Consider the following 27,743-nt stretch of genomic DNA (forward strand, 5'->3'; position numbering starts at 1 on the left):
GTGTGTGTGTGTGTGTGTGTGTGTGTGTGTGTGTGTGTGTGTGTGTGTGTGTGTGTGTGTGTGTGTGTACGGTTGTAAAGCACGTAACTCATTAAACAATGAAACATTACAAATAAACAAACAGTTCACATACAGTACATAATAGCAGATACCAAAGTACAAAGGTGCACATAACCATTAAAGTGCAGGCGTTAAAGTGCTATGCGATAGGTCTTAGAAAGTGCGTGTGCATAGACATTATAGGCACGAGACCAATACAGTAAAAAGTGCTTATCATAAGGTTCTCCTTGATCTACCCACAGCAGCATTTAGTGTGCAAATAGAGACCGGGGATAAATGCAAGTTTGTGCCTTTTTTTTGTGGCACAATAAGGGGCTCGCAAGCGAAGGCCGGATGGGAGAAGGATGTACTCTCCGTGTAGAGGGTGAGCAGCATCAGATCGGATGCACAGGGGCTTTGTTAAGCACCTGTTTCTTAAAGATCTGGTCTAGGCTGTTCATTTGTGAGCCAATTATTTTAGAGGCCATTTAAATAGACCATTTCGTTCCATTTAGTACACTCAGAGTTACAGACCCACAAGGGTCCTTTTGTTTCCAAACCCCCTGGAACTCCCTCAAGGACCCCTGGGGGTCCCCGGACCCCACTTTGGGAACCACTGATTTAGATGAAAGCAGTGTAGGTGTCAGGTCTTAACTCAGGCATGTTTGATTTGTGAGCCCACGCAAAACTTAAAAAAAACCCACTTTCACCTAGAAACTCCATTACTTTTTGAATGGTGCAACCACTCCTACAACCACAAATGTCCATGTACCTGTGCACCTGTGTCTATGAGCACCAGTGGTGTGCGCATGCGTGCGCGTGCACTGGTGCACTGGTGCACGCGCACCCGTGTGTGTGCGTGCACCAGTGGTGTGCGCACGCACCTGTGTAACTTCTGACTGCCACGGTCTGTGGGGGTCTTGTGCTAAATAAATAGCGTCAATGCTAGCGAGCTAAAATATAGCCATCCTTGCTCTAGAAAGCACCAATTTTTCCATCTAGACCACCGGATAATCAGCAATGACCTCCGAACATTGCGCTAATTGACCAAACCATGGAGATCTCCGTAGATTAGGAGTTGTTCAGCTTTTAGTCTGCCTGTATAATGGTAGGTGGACGGCAGCGCGCATGCGCGATCCGGTCTAAGATCGCTAAAGAAGGAAAGGCCGAGCCAAAATCCACTGTTGCGCAACCCAGTCTAGGATCGCTAAAGAAGGAAAGGCCGAGCCAAAATAATAATGAAAACATAGTTCTCATTTCTCAGCGACGCGGATTGATATCCATAATAAAGCTAATCTGACCGAGCAGAGAGAAAGAGAGAGAGAGAGAGAGAGAGAGAGAGAGAGAGAGAGAGGAGGGGGGGAGAGAGGGGAGTTGCACCACTCGGTTCACACAGGTGTGATTTTTATAATTCAGCTGACTGTGGAGACACATGCTGGAACTTTTTACTTTGAAATGTTTTATAGTTTCTGAGTTATTTAACTTAAACGCCCAATGCATTCTCAATGGCAATAACACAAACTTTGGCACCAAGTATTAAAAAAAAGGAAAAAACATATAACATAACATATGTTTTAAAAATAAAAACCAAAGAAAAAGATGGGCACAGTACGCGGGGTAATGCCAAAGACGTCCACAGGCACACGTCTTGGGCACAAAATGTGTTAAAACACTGCAAGGCCACTGCTTCCTATTGTCTCTCTCTCTCTCTCTCACCCACAGATACGAGCGCTACAGGTCTGGAAGAGCCGTGACAAACAACGGGGTGAGTACACACGGTTCAAACGAAGCATTCTTACAAACATCTCAAGACACCGTTAAAGGACCACTTCACCACTTTTCAACCTATCTTCATATAATAGATCCTCACTAATAATCTTGAAAAAAATGGCGCAATTGTTTTCTACTCGGTCTGTGTCTCATAGGCATAGGAGGGCTGTGGGAAGTTTAGAAACCATCTTCCAGTGACATCATCGATGTACAAGCTAATAAAAACTGCAGGCTTTCTAGTCCTGAAAAGTTGCAATGCGAAAACAATGATGAGAATCTAAACATTTTTGTAAAAATAATCTGCCTAATGATGATGTCACTGGAAGACGGTTTCTAAACTGTCCACAGCCCTCCTATGAGACACGTGACATGAAAAAAAAATCGTGCCATTTTATCATGATTATTAGTGAGGACCTATTATATGAAGATAGGTTGAAAAGTGGTGAAGTGGTCCTTTAAGCTGCTGCCTTGTTTAATTTCTTCTTCTTATCAGCGTATTCACATGCGCTCTGTATTTGCTCTGTTTTTTCTTTGCCTTTAGGGGCACTTTTCACTACTAGCCTCATTGCTCCCATTTGCGTTACTCTTTGAACCGTTTAACGGAGAATACCCGCTGACACTGGTGATATGTTAATTCCAACTGCTTAACTTAAATTATCGGATGAATAAATAATGACACCCGGGCAACAAAAATAGCTCGGAGAATGTGGAGTCCGACATAACGAGGAACACACTCCGGGCGGCTTGTGGTCCTGGTTTAGTTTGGGATTTTTTTTAAACTTAAAGGGATTGTGACATAAAAAAAAAAGGTTTTGGAATTGTTCTTATTTTTTTTAGGTTTTCTAATCTCAATTGCACCCAAAAAACATGAACTTTTAACATTCAGTAGATTTTCTGTGATCTGGGGTTTTCTGGCTCAAACAGGTGCTCTGATTTGCCGGCAGTTTGTGATGTAAGAGCCTGCAAATCCCATATATGTCAATGGGATTTGCCAGCAGATGTCACTGTTTTCACTGTGTTGGCTGTTTTCATTGTAGCTCAAAAGGCTTCCAAACCCCAAAGAAAACTTCAGACCACAGAAAATCCACTGAATGTTCAAAGTTCAGATTTTTTGGGTGTAATTGAGGTCATAAAACCTAAAAGAAAAAAGAAAAATAAATGAAAATGAATGTCATAAAACCTTTAAGCTATATGAAATACTTAATTGCCATTAATCTAGTGGTTGCAACTGTATTACAATTTAGGCATTTAGCAGACGCTCTTAATCCAGAGCGATTTACATTAAGCAATAACAAAAGCATGGCATACATCACATATATAAAAAGTAGTTATCTTGAATCATGTATAAACTAAGAACGTAACAGTGGATTATCTATGTAAACTATACATACTACTATATTATATATTATACATGTGTACTATAAAGTGCTATGACTACATACAATGCAATTCTAGTGCTGTCTACGTGTAAGCTATATAAGTCGGTTTAAAATACTATCTAAGTCTACATAAAGTGCTATCTAAGGGGCTAGGCTAGGGCAAGTGCTACGGGCTAATGGTGGAGTCTGAAGAGGTGGGTTATCAGACTACGGCGGAAGATTGGGAGTGAGGCTGCAGTTCTGACTGTGATGGGAAGTGCATTCCATAGTTTTGGAGCCAGAAGGGAGAAGCGTTTGGGACGTGTATTCATTGATTGCCCGAGTCCCGTGGTGGGAGTTCTGCTCTGGTTTTGGTCAAAATTAAGTAGTTCCGGTCAATTTGTGGGGGGCATGCACTGGGGCCACGCAGTAAAAGTAAATTAATCCACAAAACTCACTTGTATTGTTGACCTATTTCTAAAATATTAGTGCAACTTTGTTTCGTTAATTTTAGTTTTTTGTGTCCATATTATCACTACACCTAAAAAATAGTTCCATGTGATAGAGGGGTCAAAGTATTATTTTATAAATAGGTCAACAATACAAATTACATTTGTTTTGTGAATTAATTTACTTTTAATTTGTGGCCCCCTGTGCCCCACACAAAATGACCGGAACGACTTAATATTGACCAAAACCAGAGCAGAACTCCCACCACGGGACTCTGGCAATCAATTAATACAGTTGCAACCACTATTATATACAGCTTAAGTTCAGAAATCTGTACTATCCCTTTAAGTGATCATGCTGCATATAAATGGCTCACTTTATCACCATAACAATTTAAAAAATCTAATATTAACAGTATTAATCGCATGGATTAAAGATTCCGTACAGGTCACTGAGGTCAGAAGAATGTCTTTTCTGTTGGCAAACTCTTGGCCTTTTCGGTGCAGGTTGCGTGCCATCGGAAAATACAAAATAGCCGATCTACAAGCTCACAACGCGTCACGCTGCGACGCGCTGTGAGCTTGTACAGCGGCTTTTGTTGGCGCACAACGCAGCACGCGACAGTCCTTCATTCTCAATCTGATTTCTTCAACTGGTTAATTGGCTGTATGTGGAACAGCATGATTATTATAGTATATCCTATATTTTAAAGGTTTAGAAAGATGATACCAAATAATTTCACATTCCACGCTAATTGTTTGGGAAGCACTGTGGGGTAACACAAATCACAGATTTGTTCACTATAATTGTCTTCTAAATCAGTTTTCTGGAAAAACACTATGTTTCTAATGTCAGTGGTTCTCAAACCATTTCACGTCAAAGAGCCCCAGAATGATCTGTATTTGGCCGCCGTCCCACATCTGAAAATATGTTATTTGAAGGAACCCCTCAGAGGCAAAGATTTTAGTTAAAACGTTCTCTCTGAAGGAATAAACATTCAAAGATTTGCGTCACATTTTCAAGGGTTTTTCAAAAAATAGCAGACCTAGGCTTACGAGCTTGTAGATCTGCTATTTTCCAATAGCTAAAGTGTAACATAAAAGGCTTAAAACACCAATATGGGTTCCCGTTCAACCGGTTAATAACCCATGCCATCATCCAGATATAGCTTGCCGTTCAACACGATCGTGTCCGCCAGTAAACCCAATGTCACTGTGTGTCCAATCGATCGAAAAAAAAAAAAGCATCCCTTGTTTTTACACTGCATGCAGCTTCATTTCCTTCCTTCTTTCTTTGTTTTTCTTTTTTGGCTCAATATCTATACCCGCATGCTCTTTGTTTGTTTTGTGTGGCGGCCAGCTGTTGGAGGCAAGTATGACAGACAGACAGACAGACAGACAGACAGACAGTGGCACCCCGTTCGTTCTGTGCAAAGACCCTGCCCCCGGGGGGAGGAGGGGTCAGGGAACAAACAAACCGCGAGTGACACCGGATAGATGTCGACACGTCGTGTCGCAACATTTGGCTCGTGTCAACATTGCAGACCGCCTATCCGGTGACACTAGAAGTGCTGCAACCGGCTCCTCTCCTCTCCTCCTGCAGGCCAGTGGCGTGCACACAGACATTTAGAGAGGGGCAGCAGGTGCTCAAGTGGAGAACAAAAAGGGCACCTTGTGCAGCGTGTGGAACCGGCCCCCGGTTTTGCCTTAATAGTGTGAGATTTATAGATTTTTCTTTTAGGGCCTAAATAATATATTAGAAGCTTTTTTTCTATCAAGAATTGATCGATGTCACCATAGTCCACATACTGTATGTGCCCTTAACCCATTTAGACCTGAGTTCAAAACATTCACTTTGAAAGAATAATATATTCAAAGATTTGCACCACATTTTTTTACGATTTTTTCAAAAATAGCAGACCTACAAGCTCGTAGCACGCCACTCGGTGGCGCGCTATGAGCTTGTAGATCTGCTATTTTTCAATAGCTAAAGTATAACATAATGCTTAACACCAAAAGGGGTTATTTTTCCTAGTGTCTAGCTGTGCACGCCACTACTGGCCTCTGGCTTTGTCCCTTCCAGTCACCAAGCGTCTGACTCTCATGTTGAACTCATGTCCCCGTTCGACCTCAGAGATTGTGATCCCAATGAATGTGCTTTGCCTCCAAATGCGTCCATTGGCCCTCTTCCTCCGGCCCCTTATAGCACTGACCCACAAACTGGCCAATCGCTTTCCTCCTCTCTCTAGTCTGCTCCGGACTGTGTATAGAATTGCAATAGATTTCGAAATCCCAGTCCCCCCCCCCCCCCCCCAGTGTGAAGGGTAAACTGTGCTATCATTGTCATCACGTTTTAACCACATTAACTCCCAGCATAGCAAACCCGATTATGGTTTGCGAAACGATCTGCATAAATGCTCACTGTGAGCTTGTAGATCTGCTTTTTTGTATAGGGAATAAGAGTAGGGGAACGAGCAATGACCCCCGGTAAATTAAAGGAGAATTCCATACTAAAAGGCTTTCTTACCTTTAGTTGTTACGTCCCCACCAAAGAGGTCCAGGTGTTATTTTGTGCAAAAGCTCCTTATTGGCTATTTCCCCTACCATAAGCCCTAAATGAATGGCATTGAATTGAATGGGAATTGAATGGGGCTATGGGGTGTTGTGCTAATTTGCTTATTTCCATCGCTCAAAATTATAATTTCTTTGTATATATCCTCTCTTCATAATGTAAATAATATCCCAAGCGGCACACTTTACTACTTCTTTCGATGGAAATAAGCGAACTAGCATAACACCCCATAGCCCCATTCAATTCCCATTCAATGCAATGCAATTCATTGAGGGCTTATGTTAGGGAAAATAGCCAATAAGGAGTTTTTGCACAAAAAAACACCTGGACCTCTTTGGTGGGGACGTAACAACTACAAAGAAAGGTAAGAAAGCATTCTAGCATGGAATTCTCCTTTAAGTATGCATAGAGCGTCCCAGTCCCGCCCCCTTTCATGACGACGTGAGACCCAGAAGTGAATTCCCCCGTTCATTTTCTCCGTAGGCTTTTCAAAAAAGTATTTATTTAAAGACGTTTACGCCGCGGACAAAGCCAACTGGAGTTGTGACAAATCATGACAACAAACACCACATTTTGGGCCGAACAAATAATTACAAAGAAGAAAAACAACAAAAAGAAAGTGTTGTAAACCTGCCGTTTTCTTCTTCTTTCTAATTATTTGTTCGGGGCCGAAAAAATGTGTTTGTCGTCATGATTTGTCACAACTCGAGTTGGCTTTGTGCGAGGGCTCAAAAGGTCCTTAAATAAATACTTTTTGAAATGGCTATGAGGAAAACGAACGGGGAATCATTTCCTGTGCCCTGGTAGGGGGCGGGACTACGACGCTCTCTATAGGGTTTAAGTGGTTAAGAGCAGATGACTTCATGGGAGGGTGATAAGTACTCTAAACTAAAAAACTCTCTCTAAAAAAGGGCTTCGGTGGCCCCAGAGCATTAGCTGTCCTGATGCTGTACTCATTCCTCAAGTGATTTTGGGCGACTAAATCTACAGTTGATTTAGTCGACTAAAATGTATTTTGATGTAAATGGCTGATTTTACACTGAAAATTGCAGATCTACAAGGTCACAACGCGTCGCAACGTGACCTTGTAGATCTGCTATTTTCAGCATGCAACCAAGCATAAAATTACTTGTCCACTAGTCCCTTCCTAACATTTTAGTCTAGTTTGTATCCGTCAACGATATTGTCAATACATTAATGGTCATTACACACTGGCGAATTAGCGACGCGAATAAGCGATCTGAAAATGCGAAATATTGCATTTTGCAGTTCGCCTGCGAATCTCTGCAAAATACGACACCAGAGCGTACAAATAAAGAGCGAAAACGGTCGCATTTTCGCACATTCGCCACTGGTGTGGAAGCTTTCATGGACTTCAATTGTTTTTTTTTAAATGCGAATTATTCGCACGAATATATCGCGTCGCCAATTCGCCAGTGTGTAATGACCTGTAGTCTGCAGTTTTAGTCACCATAGCTTTAGTTTTCATTTAGTTCCCATGCAGTTTTCCTCTGTGAAGAAAGGTATAGTCGCCGAACATTTTTTCCGTCTTATAGTTTTAGTCGACAGAATCAACACTGATTTCTGATCGTCTGCACCTTTGTAAAATTGACATACACACGCACACATGTACACACACACACGCTCCTCTCTCTCTCTCTCTGTCGCTCTAAGAAGTAATTAGTCTCATGTCGCGCAGCTGCGCATAGTTTCTTCCGGCTGGATCCTGCCAGGAGCTGCCTCCTATGCCATAAAAAGCATAGGTGAGTTCCAGGCTATTTCTAACCTGACGCTGCCAGATCCAAGAAGCTTTGCTATATACACACAACATGGTTACTCAATACCGCCCCCTATCTGGCAGAGTCAGGTTATATACCATTTCCTTCCCTGGGTATATACACCAGATGCTGAGCGAGGCCACGGAGGACAACCTGATAGACCTGGGCCCGGGGTCGCCCGCCGTAGTGACCCGACGGACCACGGCCGCCGGCGCCAGCCCCCCGCCGCACCACCACCACCCTCCCAGCGCCGCCGCCGCCGCCCCGGTGGTGATGGGGGGCGGCGCCACGGCCTCCCCGGCCCGGCTCAACCCAGCCGTTAGGATAGGATCCCCAACAAACGCCTCCTCGCTGTCCAGCAGCCTGGCCGGACTGGGTAAGAAAGAAGAATGATTGTCAGTAATTGGTTATTGAATGCAGCTTATTGCGCCCACCAGAGAGAACTTTTAGAGAAGGCATGGACCTGGACAACTGTTATTCACAAAATAAGGCCTATATAGCGACATGTACAATTGTACATACTATATGAAACGGAAGACTCTCTGCTTTCATAAGAAAAAAACTAATACTGTAATAATAATAATAAAAATCACACCCCTGTGAAGTGAGCAGTGCAATCATCTTGAATTAGATCCTTACAGTATATAGAGCGTTGCAGTCCCGCCCCCTATCATGGCCCAGGAAATGATTCTCTGTTCATTTTCCTCATAGACATTTCAAAACGTTTTTTTTTTTTTAAAGGCGTTTACGCCGCGGAACAAAGCCAACTCTTGTCGTGACCAAATCATTGGGAATTATTTCCTGGGCCTGGCGTCGTCATGAAAGGGGGCGGGACTGCAACGCTCTATGGAGAGTATGCACATGCATGCTTTTCCCATCAGGACACGCCCCCCTCATCTTAGACTGCGTGGCAAAAACATTGAGCAGCATGTTGGAGTGTTGGAGTTTGGAAGTGCTCGTTGGAAAGGGGTCGTTCTATGTTCCCCAGGTTCTATGTTCCCCAGGTTCTATGTTCCCCAGGTTCTATGTTCCCCACTTACCTTAGGGTTAGCGTCACATTTCTGGTTTAAGGACTTCAGTGTTTTGTACTGTAAAATTGTGCATAAGTACAGAACAAAGAATGTTTTTGCCATCTTTGTTGAAGAGTCTGAGCCATTATGTTCTATTTTATTTTATGCCGGTGTTAGTTGTTTGTTGGCTAAGACTAGATAGTTTAAATAGCCTATAGGCAGGCCTGAAGTTCAATGGATTGTTCAATCTTAAATCAGAATTTGCTACTAAAAGTAACACTAAGACTAAGTTGCTAAAATACTTGGCAACAAAGTAAAAATGAGTAGAAGTGAATGTCCTAATACACACAAATAAAAGGTGGTTGATGGACTGTAGGACGCACACACACACACACACACACACACACACACACACACACACACACACACACACAGAGAGAGAGAGCGAGAGAGAGCAGTAACTCAGCCTGGTCTCTGCAGACGTGTAAGGGCAACAGAGGATAAAGAGGAGTCATAATCTGGCTACTAATTGGAACAAAGCCCAGTTTCATAACTCACAGTTAACGACCACACACACACACACACACACGCCCACACACACACACACACACACACACACACACACACACACACACACACACACACACACACACAGAGCTAGCTCCCTTGTTGACCTCGAGGAAACTTCCCCCCCACCCCTATCGCCTCGCTCCCTGGCCGAGCCTCAGAGAGACATTACAGCCTCATTTATATAATATAGTTCTCGTGGCGGCCGTGGCTGAGTGGGTAGAGGGAGAGAGAGAGAGAGAGAGAGAGAGAGAGAGGGAGAGAGGCCTTCTGGGAACCGATGGCGGTCGCCGGTTCAAACCTCGGGTCGGCCAGTATCTATATGCAGGGAAGTGTCCCTGAGCAACACACTTCAAAAAATCTTCTACATCCTGGCAGTTTTCTGAAAAACTTTTCAACCAGGGAAACTCCCCCCTGTCAGGTGAAAAGAAGCAGCTTGGACTCCTCATGCATAGAAGGAGGCATGAGGTCAGTCCGCTGCCCCTCCAGGTTGGCAGAGGAAGTGTAGTGCCCAGGATTACATTAGATCAGGGGTTTTCAACTGTTTGTGAACCAGGGACCACCACCTTGACTAAGAATCAACCTGGGGACCGCTGTTGTGTTGTAATGGGATGTGGGCTAAGATTAGTGCTTTCGTAACACTTGCTATGGAATGCATCCCATGTCTTATACTGTTTCTCAAACGATGGTCCACGGTCTTAACTGATATACAGTACTGTCACATGTGGCCCTATATCTTGGGCGTGCCTTAACCTTTATCCCTAAACTTATTTTTCCATATTTTACTATCTTGAAAAATATTTTAAAATTGTTCAACTAGCAGATCTACATCCATACATTATGGCTATTATCGGCTATTTGAACTATTTTAATAATAGTAATAGTAAAAATGGCAAATACGTGCAAGATATAGCACATGATGACATGATTATATGGGCACATTAACATTTCCTAATAACGATGACTCAATCAGGCAAGCTGGTACAATTCACTCTTCTTGAGATTCTAATTGCCTTTTCTGTGGAATGTGTTAACCTCAGACTTCCCAGTAACTCTGAAAACATTGACGCACTCCCACGGAACAGTGAGTGCACAGACGGATTAGTGCACTGTTCCGTGGAAGAAAAATACAAAATCTTCACTTTGCTACATTTGCTAAATGCAACCAGGTCAGGGACCACCTGCAATACCTCCACGGACCACCAGTGGTCCACGGACCACCTGTTGAAAACCCCTGCATTAGATAATTGGCACTGGGTGAAAAAAACTGGTTTGCAAAAAATTGTGGGGTAAAAATTATAAAAAAAAAAAAAAAAAAAGATGGCGTGTGGACACGTCGTCGGATTGGACGGAACCTGTTAATGCGACTCTGATCTTGTAACTGAACGTTTCTCTCCCACCACGCCCCCTCCAGACGTGGGCGCGGACAGCGTGAGCGGCACCCTGGCCGGCCTGTCGGCTCCGGGCCAGAACCGAGACGACTTTGACATGTTCGCCCACACCAGAGGCAGCTCCCTGGCCGACCAGCGCAAGAAGTAAGTGGGTGTCCCATCTCCCGCCTGGTACTGTACTGTACTGTACCACCCTGCTTGGTACCGCTCTAAACCTGGTACCCCCCCCTGTCTGGTACCCACCGTGCCCTGGGTCCAGTTCTCATAATACCGTTTAACAAATGCTCCAAAATATATATTTTTGAGGGGCGCCCGTGATAGGACTCCAGATCAGATGTACTCGAAATATGTTGTTAACCACATACAGCCCTATAGACTTCATTGACAATGACAGCGCCCCATGGGTTCTACAGTAGAGTAGTAGTCTTTTTTCCCTCGACCAAATTGATTCGCCAAAAATAGCCGATACAGTATATATACGTACAAGCTTGCGAATCGGTTATTTCCGCGGAATGCTGGCCCTATAGGGATACTATATGATTCAAGCGGTCAAAGAGATGCCATCTCTCCCGAAGTCATGCTATTGGAAACTCTTGTCTTTGTCGATGTGATTAGACACGACTGCGTTCTATCAATCTGCCTGTGTCTCTCAACACGGTGTGTGCTTGTTCGTGTGCTTGTGCGTGTGTGTGTGTGTGTGTGTGTGTGTGTGTGCGTGTGTGTGTGTGTGTGCGTGTGTGCGTAGTGTAAAATACGAGGATCCTCAGGCTCTGGGCAGCTTGGCCTCTGCTTTGGATGTCAGGCAACACAACACTGGAGGGGTGAGTACAACAAGGCATGCTGGGAATTGTAGTGTACAGTACATAATTGCTGTCAGGCAGAAACCTTGTACGTACCTCCATATTACAGTTTTTTTTATCATACATATAAAGGCTGCTCTTCGACATAAGCTACAATAGCGTGTCAGAGAAAGTAGTGAAAATAGCTAGAATCTAGAAGCTCTTGGCAGCTTATAGATCAGCTTTTCTTCACTACTGTATTTTACATGTATTATTTAGTAATAATAATAATAATAATGGACATACAAGGTTTCCATCTGACAGCGAACAAGAGGTGCGTTCGGATATGGAGCACTGAGCGCACTGTGCAATACAAACTAGTATGTGAGTGCGCTCCCCGGTGCGGTTTTTTTTTCCAAACGCACCCAATGTGTGTAGTGTGTGTGTGTGTGGCCTTTGCTGCAGCAGTCTGCATGTGACGGACAGTCAGCCCGCTTGCAGTTCCAGGCTGTGGAGTGACGTCAGATCACATGTCACATGCGTGTCGGACCTGTCACACGCAGACTGACACTGCACACGGCTCCGCGCAACATGTATAGATGGAGCAGCTGGACTCATCAGGTCTTTTATACCTGCGGGATTCGAACCGCATGAGAGTTTAAGCGCTGTATTTTGCGTGTCTTAAGTACCAGGTCTTATTCCCTATCTTGAGTAAACTAAAGACCTGGAGGCGTGATCAATGCCATTTGGCTATTCTGAGTGGCCAAAGAGCATTGATCACGCCTCCAGGTCTTTAGTTTTTGTGGACCAACCTGCACTGTTTTAATTAATGATTAAGTGTATTTCTAACACTATAACTTCTAAATGGTTTCAAATAATATTTTAGTCTGGGGCTAAAGTATACACGTCAAAGCTCTCCTAATTAGTATGTCAAATGTGTTAGTTTTTAAAATGGCTCTTTGATCAGAAAGTTGAAAATTTAAACTCAGCCCAGCCAGCGGGTGTTTGTGGAACAGGAACTCTATTAAAAATGAGCTTCCAGACGAGTTCCTACAAGTCCCTTCGTTCCTGTCCGTGTCCTCAGCGCACCTTCCCAAAGAATTCACACACCTGTAATCAATCTCACAGATAGGTTCCTTTGATCTGAATGTATACCCAGCACTTCACTTTATGTACACATTCATCACACGGTACACATAGACGCCGAGACACATAACACGCACACGCCACAGCTACACACACACGTGTGCACGCACGCGCACACACACACACAAACACACACACGCCCACCAGGTGGAATTCAACGCACCAGGCCGGCCGGCCGGGCGGGCGGAACGGGCAAGGTGCCAGATGTCCTCATGCGGCCTCGTGTCCTCGTCTATACTGTACACACAGTTCCTTACCTTCCTTAACCTTAGGAGGGTTCCATGTTCTTTTTTGTTGTTCTTTTATCTTTCCTTATTATATGGAATGAACCCCTCCCATTTTCTCTCCGCCCCCCCTCCATTTCCACCCCTCCTCCCCTTTCTAGCTTCAGTTTTCATATTTGACTTTCTCTCTCTCTCTCTCTCTCTCTCTCTCTCTCTCTCTCTCTCTCTCTCTCTCTCCACTCTCTCCTATATGCTGTGTGTGCTGGGCGGGTGTGGTGTGGGGGTGTGGTGTGGTTGGTTTCATCACAGCTGATGAGGGTTATAGGGGATGAGGTCATCCCGCCCGATCAGGAGCTGCCCATAGACAGCTGGCTTATCACCCAAGGAATGGTGAGGACCCCCTACCTATACTCATAGTATCCCCCTACAACCCCACCCCCACCCCCCTGCGTCAGCCCACCGCGAACCCCGTCTCTTTTGCTGCGCTCACACTAGCGCAGATGCAAAAGATACGAAGATGCAAAGCTATACGGTACGCACAAGCGTATATTTGTACTATAGCTTTGTATCTTTGTAGCTGCAGTTGAAACCGGCTCAACTTTTTTGTTTTGCAGATGCAAAAGATACGAAGATGCAAAGCTAGTACGCAAGTGTATATTTGTACTATAGCTTTGTATCTTTGTATAGCTGAAGTTGAAACCGGCTCAACGTTTTTTTTTTTTTAGCTTTTGTTAAACGTCGGATGTGTGAATCTTTGTATCTTCGACGTCGCTGGCTGGCTTCCATTGGAAATGAACGAGAGATACCGTGCAGCTTTGCATCTGCCCCCGTGTGACCGCGGCATCTCTCACGCCATCCGTAACAACCCTCCGTCCGTCCGTCCATCCATCCTCCATGACTGTTGGAACCCGCTCCTCATATAGGCTTTTCAAAAAGTATTTATTTAAAGACTGACCTGAGATCAGATTCTACAAAATGTCTTCTACATCCCGACAGTTTTCTGAAGAAGCGATATGTCGTTCTTCGAGATTTTTCAAAAATAGCAGACCTACAAGCTCGTAGCGCGCCGCTCGGTGGCGCGATATGAGCTTGTAGGTCTGCTATTTTTCAATAGCTAAAGCATAACATAATCTAACACCAAAAGGGGTTCCCGCCCAGAATGGGTTAAAGACCTTTTAAGCCTCGTACAAAGTCAAATCGAGTTGTGACAATTTTCTTGGTGCCGAACAAAGAATTAGAAATAAGTAAAAAGTGAGGGTGATTCAGTGAGAAAAAAAGAAACTCTAGTGCAGTGGTTTTGTCAAACGAGTCAGAATCTCAAGGTTAGGCCTGATATTCACATCCGTGCAAAAATAGCCTCTATAACGCATGTTAAATGCAATTTTTTTTTAAATTTACTAATGCAAAAATAAAACGATTTTTAGTTTGTTGTGGATATAGAATTGTCCCTCTGCAGCCTATTAGGGAAAACGCCCATGCAAATTGCTGATGTATAGTAAATCAACATAATTATAATGGGGTGAAGACTCACCCCATGTAGTGTAGAAAACAAAGAATAGGCCAAGGCCACAAGGTCACTCCTGGTTCTCTGAATTCATAGTTTTCGTGAAAACGTTTGAGAACGACTGACATAGAAACATAAGGTTTTTATCGAGAAGATTTAGAAGACATTTTGTAGAAATCGTTCCCAGGTCAAAATGGGTTAATGACTCCACCTCCCCTCTATATATTATGCTGCTGGTTGGTTCTCCCATTCATTCATCCTTTCCTATACCGAATCTCTCCATTCCTCCATTCCGCCATGGACAAGTCAGAGCAACAAGCGTGAGCCAGCTGTGTTGCGTGCGGGCTTCCACTCAGTCAAACGTATAACTCTTGTAACAGTACAGTCACACACTAATATCTAATGGAGTGCTGCGGATACTCGAGCTGCACGACAAGTTTGAAACGTTAAAAATGTGTGTTCAAATTCAATGTTGATATACATAACTTCAAAACTATCCAAACAGTAAAACATATTACTGTCGACGCTACACGCGTTTGGCTCAGACTTCCGTGTGGCCGTGAGTATCGTGTCATGTATCTTCCTGTGCTCGATCACACTAACAGCCGATAGAGATAACTAAACTTAGATAACCAACTAGAGATAAATAATGTACTAAGATGTGTTGTTGTTTTTTTGTACGACTAGCCCAGCGGCGGCCGTATATAGAATCACAACAGGTTGTAGTGAATTAATCGACTAACGGATGTCTCCCCATCACAAGTGATACTTGTTTTGATGTTAACTTTTGAACTTTTGAGTACACGGCAACTTTGTGTGACTGCATATCGACGACACAGTGCCCCCCCCACCCTCACACAGCCCTATGTTTATTTTTTGTGTCGTTTCTTTTCGTTGTTCTCCTGCCTGCGCGACTTTGAAACTCGGGGGCGACCTTCCTTTGCCTTATACTTCCTGACCTGCCTTACTTCTAAAAGTGTCGGCAGAGCCTGTGCTCTCGCGGGCCCCGCTGGGAGGGGGGGGAAACTCCCAGCGGTGCTTGTTTATATCAAACGGTGGCCTAGCTTCAGGGACATGAAGAGAGGCTTCTGTTCTCTCAATAGGACTTTGATGATGATGACGGTGGCGATGTGGTCGGCATCATCTGAACCGGTGGCCCCGTTTTGGGTTTGTTTTTGCTCCACATGCACGCATGAGGCAAGACAAAAGCAGACTCTGCAGGACCTCTTTGTCCAACTGGCTCCTGCAGGCCGACAGCAAGTTTACCCCTAAATGAACCGAGTGAACCCCCGGTAACACTTTACTCAACCCATTTCGACCTGAGATCAGATTCTAAAAATAGCAGACCGTCCTACAAAGATCTGCTATTTTTCAATAGCTAAAGCACCAAAAATGCGTTTAATTCGCCGTTTTAAAGTAATTTAAAAAAGATAGAGTGTCGTTATAAGTTGTAAAGTGTTACATGAACCCTTTGGTACGCCATATAGACACACGACTGACGACGGTATTCATCAAATGCAGAGAGACCGACGGTGTCAGTGATCTAGGATCACAGGTAAGCCAGAAGAACCTACGGTAGCATTAGTCTAAAGTTTAGAGTTTAGACCATACATGGGCAGCTGGCGGTCAGCGGGCCACATGCCGCGCAAAAATAGCTGATCTGCAAGTTAAAAACGCATCGCGATGCGACGCGTTTTGAACATCGTCAAAGTTGCCCCACCCCCTGGTTTAGACGGAAATAGAATGACGACAGTGACTGAACATCTTCATGCTCGCTGGGGTGTGACCTCTATAGAGCGTTGCAGTCCCTCCCCCTTTCAGAACGAGTGGCCCAGGAAATGAATCGCAATGCATTTGTCCCGAAATGCCTATGGGACAAATGCATTGGGATTCATTTCCTGGGCCACTCGTTGTTCTGAAAGGGGGAGGGACTGCGACGCTCAATTGTCTGCACTGTAGCCAGCGACTCCTCTCCTCCCATCAGCCCCGGGGGTCAGCAGCCGACCCAATCCCCGAGTCCCCCCCCCCCCCCTCGACCTATCTGTGTCTCAACACCTAGCACACACACACATACCCATGCATTATGACATGACCGCCTCATCATCACAGTCACTGCATGTCATGCAGCAGCGATGTGTGTGTGTGTGTGTGCGCGAGTGTGTGCGTGCGCCCCGGTCCTCAAGGGTCCCTGTGTTTTTCAACTTCTCCCTCGACCAATCAATCTCCTAATCATGTTCAAGCGATTTGCTAATTAGCTAACGACGTGGAATAATTAGCATTGGCGGCGAGTGACACATTGGCCAGCAGCTGCTGAAGCCGTGTCGATGCCACAGGCTCTTAATGAGCGCAACACACGGCCTGGGACCCGACGCGGCGCTCCGGACGCTCAGCTGAGCCCGGCGGATCGTTAACCGGACGTGATGGACAGCTTGTGTTTCAGCGGCGCAGCGCAGGGATTCCTGGTGGGAAGGGAGGGACGCCTGTCTGTCTGCTTGTGTGTGCGTGCGTGCGCGTGTGTTTGTAAGCGCGTGTATTTGTTTGTTGTGCGTGTGCGTGCGTGCGTGCATGTGTGTGTACTAGGCTCGGGGCGATATGGACAAAATCTAATATGGCAGTATTTTTCTCGCTGAGCATATAGTTTTTACGTACCTCAATATTGATATTGTGACATAGACGATATCATTTTTTTGTTTTTAAAATTGTCACAAAGTTTCCAAAAAGTGGCAGATTGAACAAACTTGACAAAGTGATTAAAACCAGTAAAAGACGACGCCATATATCTCTCCATATTCCTTAATTCCAGACGACATCCAGTCCCATATCATTCCCAGCCCTAGAATGTGCGTGCGTGTGTGCCTGTTTGCGTGCGTGCATGCACGTGTCTGTGCGGGTGTATAGCAACGTTTTTCCTTTTTTTTCTTCCCTTTTTGCCTTTGGCTTGTTGCGACTGCTTTCTCTGATTTTCTTCTTTTGGTTTTCTTTCTCGTTTTGTATAATCTCCCTCTTTTCTGAGCTTCTGGTGATTATTGTTTTTATGTTGTTCTTTTGTTTTTGTTTTGTATGGATGGATGGCGGGCTTGGGTGTTTCTGTGCGTGCGTGTGTGTGTGTGTGTGTGTGTGTGTGTGTGTGTGTGTGCGTGTGTGTGTGTGCGTGTGCGTGTGTGTGTGTGTGTGTGTGTGTGTGTGTGTGTGGCTTTGCGGCGGTCCCTGGGTGGTCCATAGATCCCAGTATTGCAGTCCTCTGTCATGGATGACATTGAGGAGTGGCTCTGTACCGACGTGGTGAGAACTCTTTACCTTGATTTACCCTTGATTTATAACTTAAACCTAACCTCTCTCTCTCTCTCTCTCTCTCTCTCTCTCTCTCTCTCTCTCTCTTTGGTTTGTGTTCCTTTAATCCCACATCTTTTCATCCCTGTCCATCTCATTATAATATGATATATAATAGATATTCTCCCGTATAGTTTCCCATGAACATAAACCATCTCTGTCTCATTAATCTAATCTCCTTCCATCAATCAACTTACCCATGATAACAGTTCAAGTGTGTGGCGTGTGTGTGTGTGTGTGTGTGATGTCTAGATCACGTGTTCTTACAACAGTCTTAGCGGCGGCGCTAATACGAATGACATGGCCATTCCTCTATCCTGCATGCATGTGGCGGGTGGTACTGTAACGCCTACCGTTTACAGTATAGCAGTGGTTCCCCCTAAAATTTTTTAGGTCAAGACCCAAAGAAGACATTTGCTCGGGACGTTTTTTGCCCCCCGAGACTCAAACTAGTGTAAATAGTAGGGCTTTAAAGGAGCCTTCAGTGATTTGGAAAAAACTCCGGTCCGCCCCGGTAACAAGATGTGCACATGCACACGCACTACAGTGGGGGGGGAAGTACAATAGACGAACAGCACGTGCACCAAGGCCCGCCCCACTCGATCATGATTGGAGGAAGGCCTCTCTAATCCTGATTGGATGAAGGCTTTGCCACCCAAAGCCCAAACCGAAACTAGGCGTTTTTTTTAGCCCAGGGGCTCACTGGGGACAGCTAGGGAGGAACTTCCTTATATGGTCAGCACACTTTATAGCAGGGAGGATTATCCAAAAAATAAGTGATATTTGAATTAAGTGAAATCACTGAATATACCTTTAAGCAACTAGTCGACTATTCAACTATAGTAAATCCACTAGTCGACCTTGTTGGTACTGGTTGACTAGTTGATACGATTTTATTTTTATTTTGTAGGCCTCAAGATCAGGTAGATTATTGTCATAGTCACCAATGTACACAGTTTTTAAATGTACAAATATTTATTTCCAAAATGTATTCTTTACATAATAGTTGTATAGTTAAACATTAGTCGAATTACTGGAAGTGAATGAATAGTTAATAACAGATCTACGAGAACACGAGTCGCTTTGCAGCGCCTTGTGAGCTTATACAGATTGGCTATTGTCACTATACTTCTCAAACATTTTTTTTCCTAATTCATGGATATATATATATTTTTTAATTATATTTCTTCATGAAAATACTGAAAAGAATCAATGCATTTGATTATAATCCATCAAGAGTTTAAGCTCATTATTATTTATGTTTTGAATTAAAAAAACTAAATATAGGACATTTAAAAAAAATGTCCGTGGACCCACAAAACACACTGCTTGTTGGGAAGGAAGGGAGGTAGGCCCTCCTGTCCTGTTGAACCTGTTAAGGGAATGTGTATAGTGTGACGTGTTGGACAAGATGCATGGTCCGTCACTGAGGAACTTCAGAATGTCTGCCGTACCGACGTGTTCCCGTTTGTGTGGGCAATTAACAACAGGTGTTTGAGTCGTTAAAGGTGTGTGAAAGACAATGCCGTCGCTGTCGGGCAGAAACCTCTTATCTCCATTATAGTTATCTCCAACTCGTTGCGTTGAATGAACGGCCTACATGCTACAGCATCGCGCGAAAGCATCGACAGTAAAAAAAACAGATCCACAAGCGCGAAACCCAGCGCAAATTGGCATGTTTTGAGCTTGCAGAGCTGCTACTTTTTGGGGCGCAAACTTAGTTTAGATTAGTCGTTGGTGAGACATGCGTTAAGGTTAGGTGGGTGAGGGTTTGAGATAGGTTTTAGTTGTAGGAAAACCATAAAACTGTCTAAACTAAGTACTGCACCCCTACTTTTTACTATTGTTGACTCCTGAAAAGTAAAATGTTTGGACATATGAGGTTTCCACCCGACATTCATTGCATGTTATTCGCTCTGGTGAAGCACAGTGGTGACTCCTGTAACCACGGTATGTATAATCTCTCTCAACGTGCAAATTCCTTCCGTTGGCAGTCCCTGTTCATGAGATAGAAAACGAATTCGGAATTGAAATCAACTCGATTCAAACTGCACACTATTACCTGTGATAGGTTAAGTCTCTCGCTTCTGTCAATTGAAGGAATCGCGACTGCTTTTTTGTTGTTGCAATTGTCGATTGTGGTGTGGTAAGGTCAGCTGACTTGATGCTAACTATGACCGAACCGTTTTGATAATTTGACTGACCGACTCGTCTTGTTCTCTTTTGTATCTCGATAGAAAGGTGACGGCGTCGAGGAAGGGGTGACCAGTGAAGGTAATGTATAGCTAACGTAATCCCGTGCCGTGGGTCAGTTTTTTTGTTTGTTTTTTTGCTGGACTGCCTTCAAACCAGTGTTGTTTTTGGCAGCAACTTTTGATTTTAGTTTTAGTCATAGTCTTTTGAATAAGTTTCATTTAGTTTTAGTCACATTTTAGTCACCTGAAATGTTGTAGTGTTAGTCTAGTTTCAGTCGACTAAATGTCATGCGATTTTAGTCGACTAAATCCATGGTTGATTTAGTCGACTAAATCTACGGTTGATTTAGTCCACTAAAATGTATGCCGTCTTAATGGCTGATTTTACACTTGCTGAAAATAGCCGATCTACAAGCTCACAACGCGTCGCAGCGGGACGCGTTGTGAGCTTGTAGATCGGCTATTGTCAGCATGCAACCAAGTGTAAAATGACTCGTACTGGATCTCTTGTCCACTACGAAATCGTCGTTACATTTAGTCTTAGTTTTAGTCTTCATAGTTTAGTTTTCATTTAGTTTCCATTTACTTTTCGTCGGTGAAAATAGGTAGTCGACGAACATTTTTCCTCATAGTTTTAGTCGACGAAAACCACACCGCTTCAAACGTTGACGAGACCACGTGCGTCGTATCTCTCTCTCTCTCTCTCTCTCTCTCTCTCTCTCCCAGACTTCGATAAGTTCCTGGAGGATCGCGTGAAGGTGGTGGAAGGTTCGCTACCGTCTCCACCCAGCGGGAACCCCGGCGGCACCACCCCTCGCCGTAGCTCCTCCCACAAGAAGCCTGAGCGGACGACGGAGGACACACTCTTTGCCTTGTAGACACTCCCACCCCCCACCCCCCACCCCCTGGCGGGGACCCGTCTCTCTCTCTCTCGCGCTCGGGTCCCTGGGACTTATCACAGCCTCGTTATTCCATCGCTGCCCAGCAGGGGGGGGTGGGGGGTACTAGCGAGCGACTGCTTTCACCTCCTCGCCATCCTGTGTCGCCCCAAAAGCCCAGCCCCCGACGCCAGACGAGCTCCTCCCACCACGCCACATCGTTGCATTGCTTGTCGATCGGCGCAGCGTCGCGCTTTCTGTCCACGATATCTGCTCGCTGTGGAGAGAGAGAGAGAGCTTACTGAATATCAGCGTAGTAGACTAGACGCTCCACCTGGAGGGGGAGCCAGAGGACCTAAAAAAAAAAACGGATGAATGTCGGCTAAAGCCGCGGTCCATAACCTTTTTTTTTTGTTTTAGGCGAAGAAAGAAAAACGATACTTTTTTTTTTCGACCTGTGAGCCGGCGGGTCCAAACTGGTGGTGTGTGTCGTGAGGATACACTGCCCCTTAATTGATTGGAAAAACACTTGGTAATATAACATCAACATGTAACAACAAAAACTAATTCTGAATTCTGAAAATTCTGAATTACTTTTCACTGTGATATACATACAGTAAGATCCAAACCTCGACAAATTTGATCGATTGATCATCGGAAATAGTCATAGCTCCGGAATATGCCAGCGGGGCCAGCGGTGGGCTGCGAACGCCTTAAAAGATCTGTACGCTATTATGTGTGCTAAGAGAAAAGTCTGATTGCATTAATTAAACAACGTTAAACGACGTTAAACTCATTTCTTTCCACTCGATTTGCCAACCGACTTTATATGCATGAGCATACCCTCTGTCTATACCCTATTGGTTGACAAGAGGTATTGCATGAAGGAGTAATTTACCCTCTCTACCCAAAGCGGCTTTCCTGTCGTAATTTTGGCGCTTGCGCGAGTTTGGCAGCCTGGCGGTCCCGGGGTTGGGATCCGGACATAAATGTTATGGACTGCGGCTTTTAAAAATGCATTAGCTGAGGTGACACACGTTGAGGTATATTATACTGTTAATTTTACTACGTTTAGCTAATTATTGCTACTTTATGCATCTATTTTTTTTTTGTAATGGTTTGTACTGTACTAAGTACTAGCGCTGTGTCATGTATTATATATAGTCCATCCATGCGGGGAACGTCATTATGTTTTTTTCTACAAAACGTTCCAGTTATTTTCAAGATTTATTTTATTTTATTTAACCTGATAATACTGAGATGTGTCCGGAAGTGGAAGGGGGGCGTTAATGACTTTGCGTGTTGTCGTGTTGCCAGAAGGACTAATGCTAACATTGCTAATGCTAACATTAGCATTGCTAATGCTAACATTGACGTTGCCGTCCCCAAATATTATAATAGCTATTTCATTTGCTATATAGCTTTGAAACTGAAATTGTACACAATGCTTAAAGGAAAACAAAACAAAGTAGGTGATAGCCACTTCATTGTTGGAACACACTGTCGTTATTTAAGCAAAGTGAGTTTTGGGATCTATAGAATTATTCCAAACGTACTCAATAACTTAAGCCCTATGTATTTAACTATGCTGAATATAGGGAACATAACTAATAATAATTTATCTCGTGTAAAATTCCGCCTATAGCGGCACGCGGCCCCAGAATACGGACGACTATGTTTTTAAAGTGGTTCAGACGATCGCAATTAAGCCTTTTCCCTCCACACTTCTCAGCCATTTCAAAGAATGTAAACTTGCGTCTGTAATGACCAATCGTCTCTTAACGCGATGTCGTGTCTTGAACATTATCAAATCAAGCTCGGCGTTGTTGAGAGATCTTATCGTCACGGCATCCCGACACTGAGCGGATGTTGTTTGTGCACCTTGAAGAGAAAAGAGAAGAAGCGACAGACCTGTGTATATTAATTCATGATCCTTTTTGTGTTTACAAGATGGCTACTATTTTTATAGGGAAACGGGGGAATGCGCTTAAAGACTGACTTGACTTTGCACATTCAGTAGCTTTTCTAACTCGTCGATTCCAGCCCTCTTCTTCTTCTTGTTCTCGATACAAAGCACACTTTTAGAAGTGGACACACACACACACACACACACACACACGCATGCGCGCACACAGACCTCCTGCTAAACCAATAGAGATCACAGAATATAAAAAATAAATAAAAGTAATATAATAAATGATGTGAAAGAAATATGGCACCGCAATCTACACAGCCAGGTGTAGTGATTGGAATATAGTTGACTGAACCAAAACACTTGTACTACATCCATCCATCCATCTTCAACCGCTTATCCGGACTCGGGTCGCAGGGGTAACAGTTCCAGCAGAGATTTCCAGACGTCCCTTTCTCGAGCATTAGTAACTTCCTCTTGGGGGGATCCTGAGTTGTTCCGAGGACCAGTTTGGAAATATAATCCCCCCCCATCTGGTTCTTGGACGTGCAGCGAGGACCCCCCCCTAGGGGAGGCGTCCTTTATAGATGCCCGAACCTATGCTGGCTCCTTTCCCAGCGAAGAAGCAGCGACTCTACTCCGAGTCTCTCTCGCGTGACTGAACTTCTCACCTTATCTCTAAGGGAGATGCCAGCCACCCGTCTGAGAAAACTCATTTTGGACAGTTGTAACCTTATTATTTTGGTCATGACCCACACTTCATGACCATAGCATACATTAACCACTAAAACCCTATACATCGTTGACCGGAGTCCCCCCCATGGCTCTGTACTATATCTTGGCTGAAAACATCTGATCTGCAAGCTTTTTGCAGTGTTTTGCGTCCGGATTGTGACCTTGTAGATCGGCCTATTTTCGCCGACTGTAAATTCCCCCAGGATATGGATGCTATAGGGTTCAAGTGTTAACAAACACCCTGTTGTAAAAGATGTACTCCTATTATACACAGATGCTATTTATACTATATACCTCAAAGAACATGTGAATATTCTGTATTGAGTTGTTTGTTTTATTTTGAATCCCCGCGGTTACTTTTATTCTTGGTTCTCGGGGGCGAAACAGGCCCAGCTGAGAAGCATGCCTATTGATTGAAGTATACGAAGGTTTGATTTTCTGACATTCCTGACCGTTTGATAGAAAACAGAACGGTCGTATAAGTATTTCTGTTCGACCACGTCCTTGCTCTATAGGGGAGGTTTTTACCCTCTCCTCTGCGGCCGACTGAACGATTTGCACCAAAGCTCTATAAGCAGCTGTAAGTGGAATTTAAAGGTGCTTATATAAGGTCGCGCTCGGAAGGCTAAAAGCCGCTCTGTTGACATTCCAACCCCTTTTGCCATCGTTGGTTTGCGTTGGCACGTGAAGGTGTTCCGTTTCATTCCCCGTTGTTGTTTTGCTTTCAACTCGTCCATCTTTAAAGGGCCATACCAGTCTGATTTGGACTCGTTAGCCATTAGCAGAGATTGTCCTTGTCTTATATACTGTACACATACTGTAGTGTACGTGTGCACTGCAGTGTGCATACTTTACTTTAGTAGATGTCAGCCTACATTTTTAAATGTCCCTCACTCACTGACATGACGGTGTGGAGAAACAATTATACAACTAGGTATTTCACCTTTTTGACAGTTTATGCCGTTTGTTCATAAAAATGCGCCACAAATCTTTGAATATATATTCTTTCAGAGCGAACGTTTTATTTAAAAAAAAATTACGTCTGGCCTAAATGAATGCATTGATATCGACACATCTTTCGAGATGTGTTGAAAAGGAGACAAAGTGCTGAAATGTCAACAAAATGGTTCGCTTAAATGTGGCTTAAATTGGCTTTTAACGATACAGTACGTTTTAGCTGACATTAACAAAACATTTGGATACATACTGTAATATGATTATGGACAAAACCTAAACAAACATTTATATTTATCTCAAGTTGTGGAGGTTTATGTAAAGTATTTTGCGGGAACACTGGTATGGTCCTTTAGTTTATAGGGACCTAAAGTGTGGTGGCAAGAAATGTCTCGAAAAATGCCATCATGTGTTACTCATTATTACATCAATTAACAGTATATGCTTTCCACCTGAGGGAATATTCTTCATTTGTCATAATTATATATAATAGCTACAGAGTGACATTAAAACAAAACATTGATTTTGCCTTTTTAGCGTAATAATGATTAAATGTATTTTATAGGATAATCAAATAAATGATTAACCCGAGCTTTAACTTTTGCTTTAGTTTTTGCACTGTTCTTATTGGAGTTTAAAGTATAGCTCTCATGGTGTAATGCAGGCAATTCGAATGAATGAATAAATATGACATCAAGATCTTTGCAATCAAACGTATAACTGTCGTGTCAAAGCTTCCAACGCAATGCAATGGGCAATGCTTTAATGGATTAATTGTGTGCGTGTGTGGGTGCGTGCATGCATGCGTGAGAGAGTGATAAGTGAGAAGTCCACATCAATGCAACACAATAAGTCCTTAACCCTTATCCCTAAACTAATTTGCCATTTATTTACTATTTAAAAAAAAGTTAAAATAGCTGATCTACAAGCTCACAACGTGTAGATGTAGATACGCTATGGTTGAACTATTTTAAAATGATTTTCAAAATAGTCAAAAATGGCAAATTTAATGAGTTTAGGGATAAGGGTGGCACACTGGCACAAGATGGAACCCCATATGTCCAAAAGTTCAGCGGTTTCTGCCCAACATCAGTGACTATACTGCAACAGAGGGTGTGTTCGGAAATGCGCCCTGAACGCACTGGTGTGCTCTCTTGTCGTTAGTTTATTCAGTGCACTCGGTGCGTTGTCGTTCGAAAATCCAGTGCGCTGCAGCGCACCGGGGTGTGCCCAGTGCCCGTACTGAGCGACCCTATACCCTGAAGCTGGGGTCGTCCGGTGTGAATGCGTCACAGCTGTGGTCGTTCGTAAATAAGACGCACTGAACGTCACCGCCCACCACACTCGACACAAACTGACCACATTCCCGGTGCGCATTTTCCGAACTGCAGCGAGTCTTTGGTGTGACGTTGGACTGGCCTTGACGTTAACCTGCTTTCATGAGGCTTATACAGGAGTGCATGCATGGTTCCCAAAGTGGGGTCCGGGGGGGTCCTTGAGGGAGTTCCAGGGGGTCCCTCCCCAGCTAAATGGTAGTTATAGGGACCAAAATGGTTCCTAACTATCCATTTTGGTTCCATTTGTACACTCTCAAGAGTTCAATTAACATTGATTTGACATAAATTGGGGTCCCGGAGAGATAGAAATGCCGTTAAAATGGGCGTCCGTATAGCTTAATGCATGCATGTCAAACGGGGGGTCCTTGTAATGAAAACGTGACTGCTAGAGCCGTACAAATGGGGCTCCGCAGGCTAATACATGTCAATTTGGGGGTCCCATGACATGAAAAAGTTAGAGAAGCACTCACTGGCTTACAGTACAAGTCTAACGTGTATTTCTCTATCAACTGTACCTCACAATTAACCCATTTTGGGGGCGGGAACCGGAAACCCCTTTTGGTGTTTTAAAACATTATGTTATGATTTAGCTATTGAAATAATTGCAGATCTACAAGCTCATAGGGCACCACCGAGTGGCGCGCTACGAGCTTGTATAGGTCTGCTATTTTTGAAAAATCGTGAAAATGTGCCTGAAATCTTTGAATATAATGTTCTTTCAGAGCGGGTTTTTAACTCAAATCTTTGCTACTGGTCCCTGGAACAAAATATTTGCAGATGGGAGTCGGCGGCCATGTGTCATATATATTTGGAGACCTTGACATGAATATGTTTGAGAACGACTGACATAGAAACATGGCTTATTAATAAAAACTGTCAGGATTTAGAAGACTTTAGTTTTTATTTCGACGTCAGGCCTAAATGGACTAACACTCACTGAATGATGAAGGTTTTAACCAGTGGTGGAAGAAGTATACTGAGATGTGGTATACTGAAGCAAAAAGTATAGCAGTACCAAAAGTAAAAAGTACACATTTTTGACAGCATGTCCCATTTTCACAAGATTTTGTCAAAACGTTCTAAAAAAACGGCATCTTTAGAAAATGGACGATTTGCAAGCTCACATTGCGTTGATTGGCTTTATATACGTAAAATAAAAATATTTCGAAAGTACGGCTTAATTGGTTAATGTACAGTACAGTCTTGCCATTTTAAATCTACGAAGAAACGAGCACCTACACATTTTTACTCGAGTGCATTACTCGAGTAATTGTACTTGGTTATTTCCCGTCACTGCTAAAAAAACGTATGCGGTATAATTGTGTAACTATATATGGATCAGTTTGTATGTGTTATTAGTGTGGGAGTCATTGTGTCTGGTCGCGTGTTCTTATCTATGCTGACATATTACATAATACGTACAGTTCCGATCAGATGTCTATTGTTTTGTCTGTCAACTGCCCAATAAAACACTAGCAACGTGTGACCTCTATCCCCCCCGAGCACTCTGTGGTTCTTTTACAACTAAATGTGACCAGATTTGACTGAGAGACTCATGCCATCGCGCAAATTACAGCTTTTCACCAGAGGAGAAAAACCTTCAAAACGAGAGCACAGGCAGACTCTTCACATGCTAGAAGAGCATGTCTGAAATAAGTGTCGGAGCTGAAATCGACATGTAAATATGAAATACATGCCCAAACATGTATTTAGGTGTAACGTTAGAGACCACAGAAGTGAACCTTTCGAGTCTGTGTTCTCAACTCGCTGTTTCTCTGCAAGACATTACTTTATAAGCCATATCTCCCAAAACTG

General features: G+C 43.7%; 1 protein-coding gene across 2 annotated transcripts in view; it reads left to right on the top strand.

The window, feature by feature from the left end:
• The window catches only part of tom1l2a (target of myb1 like 2 membrane trafficking protein a), an 80,525-nt gene extending 53,200 nt beyond the window's left edge, over positions 1–27,325 (top strand). Inside the window, exons 9-15 of one of the 2 annotated variants that reach the window (XM_080776253.1) lie at positions 1,762–1,804; positions 8,093–8,342; positions 10,958–11,078; positions 11,680–11,755; positions 17,810–17,869; positions 20,155–20,191; positions 20,839–27,325. In XM_080776253.1, coding sequence (XP_080632379.1) covers positions 1,762–1,804; positions 8,093–8,342; positions 10,958–11,078; positions 11,680–11,755; positions 17,810–17,869; positions 20,155–20,191; positions 20,839–20,990 — 739 coding nt within the window. In that variant the 3' untranslated portion in view covers positions 20,991–27,325. The remainder of the gene's footprint in view (positions 1–1,761; positions 1,805–8,092; positions 8,343–10,957; positions 11,079–11,679; positions 11,756–17,809; positions 17,870–20,154; positions 20,192–20,838) is intronic. The other variant, XM_080776254.1, reaches the window with a different exon arrangement.
• The last annotated feature ends 418 nt before the right edge of the window (positions 27,326–27,743 follow it).

This window comes from Protomyctophum bolini, assembly GCF_963924005.1.
Source record: "Protomyctophum bolini genome assembly, chromosome: 11".
In the NCBI taxonomy this organism is placed as follows: domain Eukaryota; kingdom Metazoa; phylum Chordata; class Actinopteri; order Myctophiformes; family Myctophidae; genus Protomyctophum; species Protomyctophum bolini.